The sequence below is a fragment of the Lepidochelys kempii genome, chromosome 14 (genome assembly GCF_965140285.1).
Source record: "Lepidochelys kempii isolate rLepKem1 chromosome 14, rLepKem1.hap1, whole genome shotgun sequence".
Lineage (NCBI taxonomy): Eukaryota > Metazoa > Chordata > Testudines > Cheloniidae > Lepidochelys > Lepidochelys kempii.
The window spans coordinates 50,212,866-50,225,401 of record NC_136393.1 but is presented as its reverse complement, the minus strand read 5'-3'; the positions used below and the strand labels follow the sequence as shown (position 1 = coordinate 50,225,401).

The 12,536-nt window shown below is 73.1% G+C and overlaps 1 protein-coding gene across 1 annotated transcript; it reads right to left on the bottom strand.

Annotated features, from left to right (window-relative positions):
* Nucleotides 1-2,431: 2,431 nt before the first annotated feature.
* Nucleotides 2,432-11,303, bottom strand: CYP21A2 (cytochrome P450 family 21 subfamily A member 2). The gene is made up of 11 exons (XM_078848393.1): nucleotides 11,219-11,303; nucleotides 10,716-10,805; nucleotides 10,280-10,434; nucleotides 9,577-9,672; nucleotides 9,065-9,172; nucleotides 7,772-7,858; nucleotides 7,344-7,399; nucleotides 7,179-7,296; nucleotides 3,900-4,069; nucleotides 3,342-3,445; nucleotides 2,432-3,201 (listed from the first exon to the last, which is right to left on the bottom strand). Exons 1-11 carry the CDS (start codon nucleotides 11,301-11,303, stop codon nucleotides 2,921-2,923), a joined length of 1,350 nt encoding a protein of 449 aa, XP_078704519.1. The 3' UTR covers nucleotides 2,432-2,920.
* Nucleotides 11,304-12,536: the final 1,233 nt, after the last annotated feature.

Here is a 12,536-nt window from a genome sequence, read left to right as displayed (position 1 = left end):
AGAGTACAATGCGGGGTTGGGGCTCACTGCAGTGGTGGGTCAGTGAGGGGTTCAGGACGGCAAGAGGGTCACCTGGGGTCACTGGCGGGATGGGGGTTGGGGCCGTGGGGAGGTGACTGGGAGTCCCGGGGGTTCAGGGAGATGTGACAGGATCCCTGGGGTGCTGCATGGCACCGCTGGGCCCCCTTCACGCTGCAGCCTGGGCTGGCTCTCACAGAGCTAGGCCAGTGAGCTGCAGCAAACCCTCCAGGTGCTGTGATCACTCAGCCCCATGGGGAGCCCCACACCTGGCGAGGTCGCATGAAGGCTCCCAGAGCCACCCCCAATTCGCACACAGAGAGAGGCCCCAGCCAGTCCCCCCCAGCCTTGCACCCCACAGCTGGGCCGGCCTCTCCTGGGCAGCAGCCTGGCCAGTGTGAGTTCATTACCCGCCCGCCCCCCCGGCTGTGGGGAGGACACGCCCCAGCCTTTGTACCGGAGCGGAGACCCCGAGCGCGCCGAGCAAACCCCCTGTTTTAGGGACAATAGAAACCAGGTTTATTCACGCCAGAGCGAGACGGGAGGCGATGAGCCGAAGGGCCGCGCTCGTTACCTAAGCGAACGCCCGGTGAGCGCACCGGCTACAGCTGACGGCTCCTCGCAGGCGGGCTTGGCTCACCCGTTCTCTCGCCCCACGGGACCCGGGCCTCTCCCTGCAGCCTGGGGCCAGTCTCCTCGGTCAGAGGCTTTGTCTGCCCAGGGGCCGCGTGGCCGGGGGAGAAGAAGGGCCATCGCATGAGGCCCCGTCCCCTCGTTTCTGCCCTGGGCCCCTGTGCCTACGACACTCGCCCGGACGTCCCGACGGGCTTTGCTGAGTCCCGGGGCCGGGCGATCCCCCGGCCTGGCCTCGTGCACCCGGGTCGCAGAGCAGCCCCGGCGCATGGGGCTCGGGCAGGCCTCAGGGTCGAGGAGCGCCCGCCTGGGGGTGGGTCGCCGCCGGTCCCAGTAGCCCCCCCACAGCAGCAGCTCACAGCTCCCTGCACCCCAACGCGGCCCACGTTGGGACAAGCCAGCGGGTCTCAGCAGCTCACGGGTTTCACACGACACCTCACACGGGCGCTGTGTGGGGACAGCGCAGCCCCGTGGGAATGAGGGAGACGGGGCCCAGGGCGCTGCTTTGAGGCGCAGGGGCTCACAGGAGGCTCAGCAGGGGTCCCAGGGGTGGCGGGGGGGTTAAGGGCAGCAGTGGGGGCTATGGGGTCACTGGGGGCTCGGGGAGGGGCCCCCGGGGCAGGACGCGGACGCGGACGCGGAAGGGCGGGCAGCACACCACGGTGCCGTACAGGCCCCGCAGGGACGGGAGGGCGCCGGGGGGGGCTATGGGGTCACTGTGGGCTCGGGGAGGGGCCCCCGGGGCAGGACGCAGACGCGGAAGGGCGGGCCGCGCACCACGGTGCCGTACAGGCCCCGCAGGGATGGGAGGGCACCGGGCGGGGGGCTATGGGGTCACTGGGGGCTCGGGGAGGGGCCCCCGGGGCAGGACGCGGAAGGGCGGGCAGCGCACCACGGTGCCGTAGAGGCCCCGCAGGGACGGGAGGGCGCCGGGGGGGGGCTATGGGGTCACTGGGGGCTCGGGGAGGGGCCCCTGGGGCAGGACGCGGACGCGGAAGAGCGGGCAGCGAACCACGGTGCCGTAGAGGCCCCGCAGGGACGGGAGGGCGCCGGGGGGGGGCTATGGGGTCACTGGGGGCTTGGGGAGGGGCCCCCGGGGCAGGACGCGGACGCGGAAGGGCGGGCAGCGCACCACGGTGCCGTACAGGCCCCGCAGGGACAGGAGGGCACCGGGGGGGGCTATGGGGTCACTGGGGGCTCGGGGAGGGGCCCCCGGGGCAGGACGCAGACGCGGAAGGGCGGGCCACGCACCACGGTGCCGTACAGGCCCCGCAGGGATGGGAGGGCACCGGGCGGGGGGCTATGGGGTCACTGGGGGCTCGGGGAGGGGTCCCCGGGGCAGGACGCGGACGCGGAAGGGCGGGCAGCGCACCACGGTGCCGTACAGGCCCTGCAGGGACAGGAGGGCACCAGGGGGGGGCTATGGGGTCACTGGGGGCTCGGGGAGGGGCCCCTGGGGCAGGACGCAGACGCGGAAGGGCGGGCAGCGCACCACGGTGCCGTATAGGCCCCACAGGGACGGGAGGGCACCAGGGGGGGGCTATGGGGTCACTGGGGGCTCGGGGAGGGGCCCCCGGGGCAGGACGCGGACGCGGAAGGGCGGGCCGCGCACCACGGTGCCGTATAGGCCCCACAGGGACAGGAGGGCGCCGGGGGGGGGCTATGGGGTCACTGGGGGCTCGGGGAGGGGCCCCCGGGGCAGGACGCAGACGCGGAAGGGCGGGCAGCGCACCACGGTGCCGTATAGGCCCCACAGGGACGGGAGGGCACCGGGGGGGGGGCTATGGGGTCACTGGGGGCTCGGGGAGGGGCCCCCGGGGCAGGACGCGGACGCGGAAGGGCGGGCCGCGCACCACGGTGCCGTACAGGCCCCGCAGGGACGGGAGGGCGCCGGGGGGGGCTATGGGGTCACTGGGGGCTCGGGGGGCTCGGGGAGGGGCCCCCGGGGCAGGACGCGGACGCGGAAGGGCGGGCAGCGCACCACGGTGCCGTACAGGCCCCGCAGGGACAGGAGGGCGCCGGGGGGGGGCTATGGGGTCACTGGGGGCTCGGGGAGGGGCCCCCGGGGCAGGACGCAGACGCGGAAGGGCGGGCAGCGCACCACGGTGCCGTATAGGCCCCGCAGGGACGGGAGGGCACCGGGGGGGGGGCTATGGGGTCACTGGGGGCTCGGGGAGGGGCCCCCGGGGCAGGACGCGGACGCGGAAGGGCGGGCCGCGCACCACGGTGCCGTACAGGCCCCGCAGGGACGGGAGGGCGCCGGGGGGGGCTATGGGGTCACTGGGGGCTCGGGGGGCTCGGGGAGGGGCCCCCGGGGCAGGACGCGGACACGGAAGGGCGGGCAGCGCACCACGGTGCCGTACAGGCCCCGCAGGGACGGGAGGGCGCCGGGCGCAGGCGGCTCCAGCCGGAACTCGCGCAGGACGTGCCCGAGGAAGACGAAGATCTCGGCCCGGGCCAGCGTCTCCCCCAGGCAGGCCCGAGCCCCACAGCTGAAGGGCAGCAGGTTGCGCTGGGCCAGCCGGGGGTTGTCCGCCTCCAGGAACCGCTCTGCGGGAGTGGGAGAGAGCCATCAGCCGGGACCCAGGTGTCCGGGCACCGCCCCCCATGAGAATCGGAGGCCCAGGTGTTCAGCCCCGTAGGTGGGGGAGTGGCCCAGGGGAAGCTGGGGGGCAAGGGGGGGGCCGTACCTGGCCTGAACTCCAGGGGGTGACTCCAGGTGCCCTTGTCGTGGTGGGCGGCGAAGAGGTTGGGGATCACGGTGGTTCCCTTGGGGATGCTGAAACCCAGGAGGCTGCAGAGACAAGCGGGGGTCAGATGGGAGAAGGAGCAGGTGCCTGGTGTCCACGTGGTGCTGTGGGGCAGGCTGTGGGGCAGGGCGGGGGAGGGGTACCTGGTGTCCCCCATGGTGCTGTGGGGGTGGGGGGTGGGGGCAGGGAGGCCAAGGGGTGGGGGGGGGGGAGGGGTACCAGGTGTCCCACGTGGTGCTGTGGGGCAGGGCGTGGGAGGGGTACCTGGTGTCCCCCATGGTGCTGTGGGGGCGGGGGATGGGGGCAGGGAGGCCAAGGGGCGGGGGGGGAGGGGTACCAGGTGTCCCACGTGGTGCTGTGGGGCAGGGCGGAGGATGGGGGCAGGGAAGCCGTGGGGCAGGGCGGGGATAGGGGCCGTGGGGCGGGGGAAGGGAGGGGTACTTGGTGTCCCACATGGAGCTGTGGGGCAGGCCGTGGGGCAGGGCGGGGGAGGGGTACCTGGTGTCCCGCGTGGTTCTGTGGGGCAGGGCGAGGGGCGCCACGGGGCGCAAACGCAGCGTCTCGGAGATGGTGGCGCTGAGCAGGGGCAGCCGGTCCCGGTCCCCATAGCTGGGGGGGCGCTCGGGGCCCAGCACCCGCTGCAGCTCCGCGTGGATCCCGTCCTGGACCTGTGGGGGGACCCCATGGACACTGACCCCCCCCATAGACACTGACCGCCCCCATCAGGGGTCACCCAGTGCTTTATGGGGGGGAGGCTCGTCCTGCCTGCTGTACAAATGGGGAAACGGAGGCAAGGAGAGATGGGACTTGGTCAAGGTCACCCACAGAGACCCCCACGAACGCCTCCCAAGACACAGAGGTTTGGGGCTCACCTGGGGGTGGTGCAGCAGGAAGGCCACAGCCCAGGTGAGCAGGGCGGCTGTGGAGGATCAGGGGGTACGGGGGGTTTGGGGGTACAGGGGGTTCGGGGCTCACCTGGGGGTGGTGCAGGAGGAAGGCCACAGCCCAGGTGAGCAGGGAGGCTGTGGAGGATCAGAGGGTATGGGGGGGTTTGGGGGTACGGGGGGTTCGGGGCTCACCTGGGGGTGGTGCAGCAGGAAGGCCACAGCCCAGGTGAGCAGGGCGGCTGTGGAGGATCAGGGGCTACGGGGGGTTTGGGGCTCACCTGGGGGTGGTGCAGGAGGAAGGCCACAGCCCAGGTGAGCAGGGCGGCTGTGGAGGATCAGGGGGTACGGGGGGTTCGGGGCTCACCTGGCGGTGGTGCAGGAGGAAGGCCACAGCCCAGGTGAGCAGGGCGGCTGTGGAGGATCAGGGGGTACGGGGGGGTTTGGGGGTACGGGGCTCACCTGGGGGTGGTGCAGGAGGAAGGCCACAGCCCAGGTGAGCAGGGCGGCTGTGGAGGATCAGGGGGTATGGGGGGGGTTGGGGGTACGGGGGGTTCGGGGCTCACCTGGGGGTGGTGCAGGAGGAAGGCCACAGCCCAGGTGAGCAGGGTGGCTGTGGAGGATCAGGGGGTACAGGGGGTTTTGGGGGTACGGGGGGTTCGGGGCTCACCTGGGGGTGGTGCAGGAGGAAGGCCACAGCCCAGGTGAGCAGGGCGGCTGTGGAGAATCAGTGGGTACGGGGGGGTTTGGGGGTACGGGGGGTTCGGGGCTCACCTGGGAGTGGTGCAGCAGGAAGGCCACAGCCCAGGTGAGCAGGGTGGCTGTGGAGAATCAGTGGGTACGGGGGGGTTTGGGGGTACGGGGGGTTCGGGGCTCACCTGGGGGTGGTGCAGGAGGAAGGCCACAGCCCAGGTGAGCAGGGCGGCTGTGGAGGATCAGGGGGTACGGGGGGGTTCGGAGCTCACCTGGGGGTGGTGCAGCAGGAAGGCCACAGCCCAGGTGAGCAGGGCGGCTGTGGAGGATCAGGGGGTATGGGGGGGTTCGGGGCTCACCTGGGGGTGGTGCAGCAGGAAGGCCACAGCCCAGGTGAGCAGGGCGGCTGTGGAGGATCAGGGGGTATGGGGGCGTTTGGGGGTACGGGGCTCACCTGGGGGTGGTGCAGGAGGAAGGCCACAGCCCAGGTGAGCAGGGCGGCTGTGGAGGATCAGGGGGTATGGGGGGGGTTGGGGGTACGGGGGGTTCGGGGCTCACCTGGGGGTGGTGCAGGAGGAAGGCCACAGCCCAGGTGAGCAGGGTGGCTGTGGAGGATCAGGGGGTACAGGGGGTTTTGGGGGTACGGGGGGTTCGGGGCTCACCTGGGGGTGGTGCAGGAGGAAGGCCACAGCCCAGGTGAGCAGGGCGGCTGTGGAGAATCAGTGGGTACGGGGGGGTTTGGGGGTACGGGGGGTTCGGGGCTCACCTGGGAGTGGTGCAGCAGGAAGGCCACAGCCCAGGTGAGCAGGGTGGCTGTGGAGAATCAGTGGGTACGGGGGGGTTTGGGGGTACGGGGGGTTCGGGGCTCACCTGGGGGTGGTGCAGGAGGAAGGCCACAGCCCAGGTGAGCAGGGCGGCTGTGGAGGATCAGGGGGTACGGGGGGGTTCGGAGCTCACCTGGGGGTGGTGCAGCAGGAAGGCCACAGCCCAGGTGAGCAGGGCGGCTGTGGAGGATCAGGGGGTATGGGGGGGTTCGGGGCTCACCTGGGGGTGGTGCAGCAGGAAGGCCACAGCCCAGGTGAGCAGGGCGGCTGTGGAGGATCAGGGGGTATGGGGGCGTTTGGGGGTACGGGGCTCACCTGGGGGTGGTGCAGGAGGAAGGCCACAGCCCAGGTGAGCAGGGCGGCTGTGGAGGATCAGGGGGTTCAGGGGGGTTCGGGGCTCACCTGGGGGTGGTGCAGCAGGAAGGCCACAGCCCAGGTGAGCAGGGCGGCTGTGGAGGATCAGGGTTATGGGGGGGTTTGGGGGTACGAGGGGTTCGGGGCTCACCTGGGGGTGGTGCAGGAGGAAGGCCACAGCCCAGGTGAGCAGGGCGGCTGTGGAGGATCAGGGGGTACGGGGGGTTCGGGGCTCACCTGGGGGTGGTGCAGGAGGAAGGCCACAGCCCAGGTGAGCAGGGCAGCTGTGGAGGATCAGGGGGTACGGGGGGGTTTGGGGGTACGGGGGGTTCGGGGCTCACCTGGGGGTGGTGCAGGAGGAAGGCCACAGCCCAGGTGAGCAGGGCGGCTGTGGAGGATCAGGGGGTACGGGGGGTTCGGGGCTCACCTGGGGGTGGTGCAGCAGGAAGGCCACAGCCCAGGTGAGCAGGGCGGCTGTGGAGGATCAGGGGGTACGGGGGGTTCGGGGCTCACCTGGGGGTGGTGCAGGAGGAAGGCCACAGCCCAGGTGAGCAGGGCGGCTGTGGAGGATCAGGGGGTACGGGGGGGTTTGGGGGTACGGGGGGTTCGGGGCTCACCTGGGGGTGGTGCAGGAGGAAGGCCACAGCCCAGGTGAGCAGGGCGGCTGTGGAGGATCAGGGGGTACGGGGGGGTTTGGGGGTACGGGGCTCACCTGGGGGTGGTGCAGCAGGAAGGCCACAGCCCAGGTGAGCAGGGCGGCTGTGGAGGATCAGGGGGTACGGGGGGTTGGGGGTACGGGGGGTTCGGGGCTCACGTGGGGGTGGTGCAGCAGGAAGGCCACAGCCCAGGTGAGCAGGGCGGCTGTGGAGGATCAGGGGGTACGGGGGGGTTTGGGGGTACGGGGGGTTCGGGGCTCACCTGGGGGTGGTGCAGCAGGAAGGCCACAGCCCAGGTGAGCAGGGCGGCTGTGGAGGATCAGGGGGTACGGGGGGGTTTGGGGGTACGGGGGGTTCGGGGCTCACCTGGGGGTGGTGCAGGAGGAAGGCCACAGCCCAGGTGAGCAGGGCGGCTGTGGTCTCGGTGCCCCCGATGAAGAGGTCGACGAGCGCCATGTGAACGTGCTCCGGGGTGAGCCCCCCCCTCGGCCGTGGGGTCCCCCCCGCCCCCCCGCCCCCCGCCGGTCCTGCAGCAGCTGCAGCATGTGATCCACCATGTCCCGGGCGCACTCGGGGCGCAGCGACTCCTGGGGGGACATGGGGGGGAGGGAAGGGAATGGGGACCCCCAAACCCCACACTAGGGACCCTCCCCCCCACCCCAGAGACCCTGCAGCCCGCCCCCCAAACCGCGCCCCGGGGACCCTCCACCCTGCTCCAGAGACACCCCCAGCCCGCCCCGCGAACCCTCCACCCTCTACCCCAGAGACCCCGACCCCATACACCACCCCGACTCCCACCCCTGCCCCAGAGACCCCCAACCCCCACCCCATACCCCGCCCCCAGGGAAACCCCCTCATCCTGGAGAACCCCCAGCCCCCCAGACAGTTTCATCCCCGGGGATCCCCCCTCCAGCCCCCGCGTCTCTCCCCCAAGTTTCCCCTCCCCCAGCCCCCCCCACCTGGTGCCGCTGGATCTGGGCCCGGACGAAGGCGTCTCGGAACTGCACCTGGCGCAGGAGCCGCCGCAGGGCCCCGCTGGGGAACACCTGGGGGGGACCCCGAGACTGAGACTCCGGCGCCCCCTGCTGGGCCCCCACAGCGGCCCCCCTCCCCGCCCCACAGCGCCCCCCGCAGCGACACCCCCCTCCCCTCCTCACAGCGCCCCCGCTCCCTGCTGGCCCCCCACAGCGCCCCTCTCCCCGCCCCACAGCGCCCCCTGCCGGCCCCCACAGCGACACCCCCCTCCCCTCCTCACAGCGCCCCCGCTCCCTGCTGGCCCCCGACAGCGCCCCTCTCCCCGCCCCACAGCGCCCCCTGCAGCTCCCCCGCCCCCACAGCGACACCCCCCCTCCCCTCCTCACAGCGCCCCCGCTCCCCGCCGGCCCCCCACAGCGCCCCTCTCTCCGCCCCACAGCGCCCCCCGCCGGCCCCCACAGCGACACCCCCCTCCCCGCCCAACAGCGCCCCCCGCAGCGACACCCCCCTCCCCTCCTCACAGCGCCCCCGCTCCCTGCTGGCCCCCCACAGCGCCCCTCTCCCCGCCCCACAGCGCCCCCTGCCGGCCCCCACAGCGACACCCCCCTCCCCTCCTCACAGCGCCCCCGCTCCCTGCTGGCCCCCGACAGCGCCCCTCTCCCCGCCCCACAGCGCCCCCTGCAGCTCCCCCGCCCCCACAGCGACACCCCCCCTCCTCTCCTCACAGCGCCCCCGCTCCCCGCCGGCCCCCCACAGCGCCCCTCTCTCCGCCCCACAGCGCCCCCCGCCGGCCCCCACAGCGACACCCCCCTCCCCGCCCAACAGCGCCCCCCGCAGCGACACCCCCCTCCCCTCCTCACAGCGCCCCCGCTCCCTGCTGGCCCCCGACAGCGCCCCTCTCCCCGCCCCACAGCGCCCCCTGCAGCTCCCCCGCCCCCACAGCGACACCCCCCCTCCCCTCCTCACAGCGCCCCCGCTCCCCGCTGGCCCCCCACAGCGACACCCCCCTCCCCGCCTCACAGCGCCCCCCGCAGCGACACCCCCCTCCCCTCCTCACAGCGCCCCCGCTCCCTGCTGGCCCCCGACAGCGCCCCTCTCTCCGCCCCACAGCGCCCCCCGCCGGCCCCCACAGCGACACCCCCCTCCCCTCCTCACAGCGCCCCCTGCAGCTCCGCACAGCGCCGCCCCCCCTCCGCCGGCCCCCCCAGCGTAACCCCCTCCCCCCACAGCGCCCCCCGCCGGCCCCCCCAGCGCCCCCCCACACCCCGCCCCCTCACCCTCAGCAGGGGCAGCGCGTCCAGCGCCCGCACGGCGCCCCGGCCCCACAGCGCCACCAGGTCCGTGATGCAGTCGTGGATGTCCCGGGTGGCGGCGGCGTCCGGCATCTGCGGGGAGGGAGCGGGACGGAGCCCCCCAAATCCCCCCCGGCCCAGGCTGGGCGCCAGGGGGCCCTGCCCCGTCTCCCCGGGTCCCCTAGGGGTGCGCTCCCTGCCCCGCCGCCCTGGATGCCTGGGTCCCAGGGGTACGGGGTCCCCTCCCCTCCCCTCCTCCAGGTCCTGGGAGCTGAGTCCCAATGGGGTGCTGTCCCGGACACCTGGGTCCCCTAGGGGTGCGCTCCCTGCCCCACCGTCCCGGATGCCTGGGTCCCCTAGGGGTGCGCTCCGTCCCTCACCTCCCCGGGCGCCTGGGTCACCTAGGGGTGCGCTCCCTGCTCCGCCGCTCCGGACACCTGGGTCCCCTAGGGGGGCACTCCCCGTCCCGGACACCTGGGTCCCGACCCCGGGCTCACCATGGGGCCGAAGGCCATAGCACAGATGGTACGACACGTCTGCAGCGAGAAATCTTGGGCCACGTCCACAGCGGCCCCCCCATAGCTACGGAAAACCTGGGGGGCAGAGAGAGGTAAAGGGGGTCCAACGCCCCCGGGGGCCCTGGGTCCAGGCCAAGGCGGATCCCCGGGGAGGGGGGAGTATGGGTGGGAAGTGAGATGTCATGGGGGTCCCTGTTGGGGGGTTTCCTTAGGGCGAGTGCCCACGGGAGGGGGAGGGGTGGGGGTTCCCAAGGGTGAAGGGGGGTCCCCATGGGAGGTGGCATTTCCCTGGGGTTAAGCAGGTCCCAGGGGCGGTCCCTGGGGTGAAGGGGGATCCCTGGGATGAAGAGGGTCCCTATGGGGGGTGGAAGCTCCCTGGGGTTAGGGGAGTCCCAGGGGGGTGCCCGGGGGTGAAGGGGTTCCCTGAGGGGTGTCTGGGATGAAGACGTTCCCTACGGGGGGGTGGGAGCTCCCTGGGGTTAGGGGGTCCCGGGGGGGCCCCTGGGGTGAGGGGCCGCCTGGGGTGAAGGGGGGTGGGAGTTCCCTGGGGTTAGGGGGGCCTGGGGGGCCCCTGGAGTGAGGGGGAGTGGGAGTTCCCTGGGATTAGGGGGTCCCGGGGGGGCCCCTGGGGTGAAGGGGGGTGGGAGTTCCCTGGGGTTAGGGGGTCCCGGGGGGCCCTCACCTGGCAGAGCGCGGCCGCCTGGGCCCCCAGCACCGGGTCCAGCTGGAGGCGCTGGGCGCGGGCCAGGGCCGAGTGAGCCACTTTGCGCTGCAGCCGCCAGCCGGGGGTGAAGTCACCCAGGGACAGATCGTGGCCCCCCAGGGAGATGAGATCCGCTGCAGGGGGGGAGGGGAGGGTTAGTGACCCGCTGGGAGAGACCCCCCCAGCCCCCGGGACCTGCCCCCATCCCGTCCCAGTATTAACTCTGGACCCTACTGATGGCAGGACCCAGGGGAGTCGGAGCTCCGGGAGCTGGAGAAGGGCTGATCCCCCCTAGATAGCTTCATGTACAGCCCCCCAGAGTCCTCTGGCAACACATCCCCCACCCTCACCCCACAGCCCCCCCAAACAGCCGCAGCCACCATCTCAACCCCCTCAGTCCCCAGCCCCCCATTACCAACGAAGCTGGAGGGGCGCCCGGCGAAATCGGACCATTTCTGGGTCAGCGCCTGGCGGATGGAGTCCACGCTGTTCAGCACCACCACGTCTGGGGGCACACGTGCCGGGGGGGTCAGCTGGGGTTTTAACCCTTCCCCCCCCCCGTCTCTAGCACAACTGGGGGGAGGCTGGGGTTAACAGGGGGACCCCGGCCAGGTCAGAGCAGGGAGGAAACAAGCTGGGGGCACCCGGCCAGGGCCCATGGGCAAAAGGGGGAGGCCATGGGGGGAGGGGCCCCTGGGCAGGACACATGGGGGAAGGGGGGCCCAGTGGGGAGAAGGAAGGAGGCGGGGGGGGGGCCTGGCCTGGGCACATGGGGAAAGGGGGGGCCTGCAGGGGAGGGGTCCAGCTGGGGAGGGGCCTGGGCGCATGGGGGGGAAGGAAGGGGGGCCCAGTGGGGGCAGGGCCAGGGCACAGGGGGGCCCCAGGGGGTTCCGGCAGGGGGGCCCCAGCCCCGCTGACCTTTGGCCCCGAAGCGGAGCCGGTAGACGGGCCCATAGCGCCGGGCGAGCTCCAGCAGGTGCAGGGGCAGCTCGGGGTGCAGCATGGGGGGCAGCCCCCCCACCAGGGGCAGGGCCCAGGGGCCAGGCAGGGCGCTCAAGCCGCCCCCCCCGCAGGCCCCCCGCCTGCCCCCCAGCACGGCCAGGGCCAGCAGCACCAGCAGCAGGAGCAGGGCGGCCGTCAGCATGGCTGGGGCCTTGGGGCGCGGGCGAGATATAAAGCCCCAGAGCCCCTCGTCACGGGGCCTTGGAGAGACAGGCGTGACGCAGGGGCCCCTCGCTCCCGCCCCCCGGTCCCCCTCGCTCCCGCCCCCCAGCTCCCCGCTCCCACGGTGCCTCTCACTCCCAATGCACAGCCCCCCCAGTGCCCATCACTCCCGACCCGCAGCCCGCCAGTGCCCCTCACTCCCGACCCGCAGCCCCCCAGTGCCCCTCACTCCTGACCTGCAGCCCCCCGCTCCGCTGCCACCCCTCACTCCCGACCTGCACCCCCCCAGTGCCCCTCACTCCCGACCTGCAGCCCCCCCAGTGCCCCTCACTCCTGACCTGCAGCCCCCCGCTCCGCTGCCACCCCTCACTCCCGACCCGCACCCCCCCAGTGCCCCTCACTCCCGACCCGCAGCCCCCCAGTGCCCCTCACTCCTGACCTGCAGCCCCCCGCTCCGCTGCCACCCCTCACTCCCGACCTGCACCCCCCCAGTGCCCCTCACTCCCGACCTGCAGCCCCCCCAGTGCCCCTCACTCCTGACCTGCAGCCCCCCGCTCCGCTGCCACCCCTCACTCCCGACCCGCACCCCCCCAGTGCCCCTCACTCCCGACCCGCAGCCCCCCAGTGCCCCTCACTCCTGACCTGCAGCCCCCCAGTGCCCCTCACTCCTGACCTGCAGCCCCCCGCTCCGCTGCCACCCCTCACTCCCGACCCGCAGCCCCCCCAGTGCCCCTCCCTCCCGACCCACAGCCCTCCGCTCCGCCGCCACCCCTCACTCCCGACCTGCAGCCCCCCCAGTGCCCCTCACTCCCAACCCGCAGCCCCCTGCTAGCCCAGCCCTGGGGCTCAGAAGTGACTTCTGGGTAACTTCAGTTTCATTAACTTGAGGTCAGAGCCCTGCAGTGGGCCGGGGTCTGGGGGTCCCACTGCCATAATACCAGGCGTGGGTCCCGGGCACTTTGCTGCGGGGAGCATTGAATAGGCAGAAACCAGCCTCTGGGAATTTTGGGAACCTACCAAATCTCTCGCTGGTTTGTTGGTGACCGATTGGCAGCCGCTCACTGCGCTCTGA

Coding starts and splice junctions, on each gene's coding strand:
- CYP21A2 (XM_078848393.1), bottom strand. CDS start 11,303: ATGCTGCACCCCGAGCTGCCCCTGCACCTGCTGGAGCTCGCCCGGCGC. Junction 9,673..10,279: donor AGGCGGCCGCGCTCTGCCAG/GTGAGGGCCCCC, acceptor TCTGCCCCCCAG/GTTTTCCGTAGCTATGGGGG. Junction 7,297..7,343: donor GATCACATGCTGCAGCTGCT/GCAGGACCGGCG, acceptor CCCACGGCCGAG/GGGGGGGCTCACCCCGGAGC.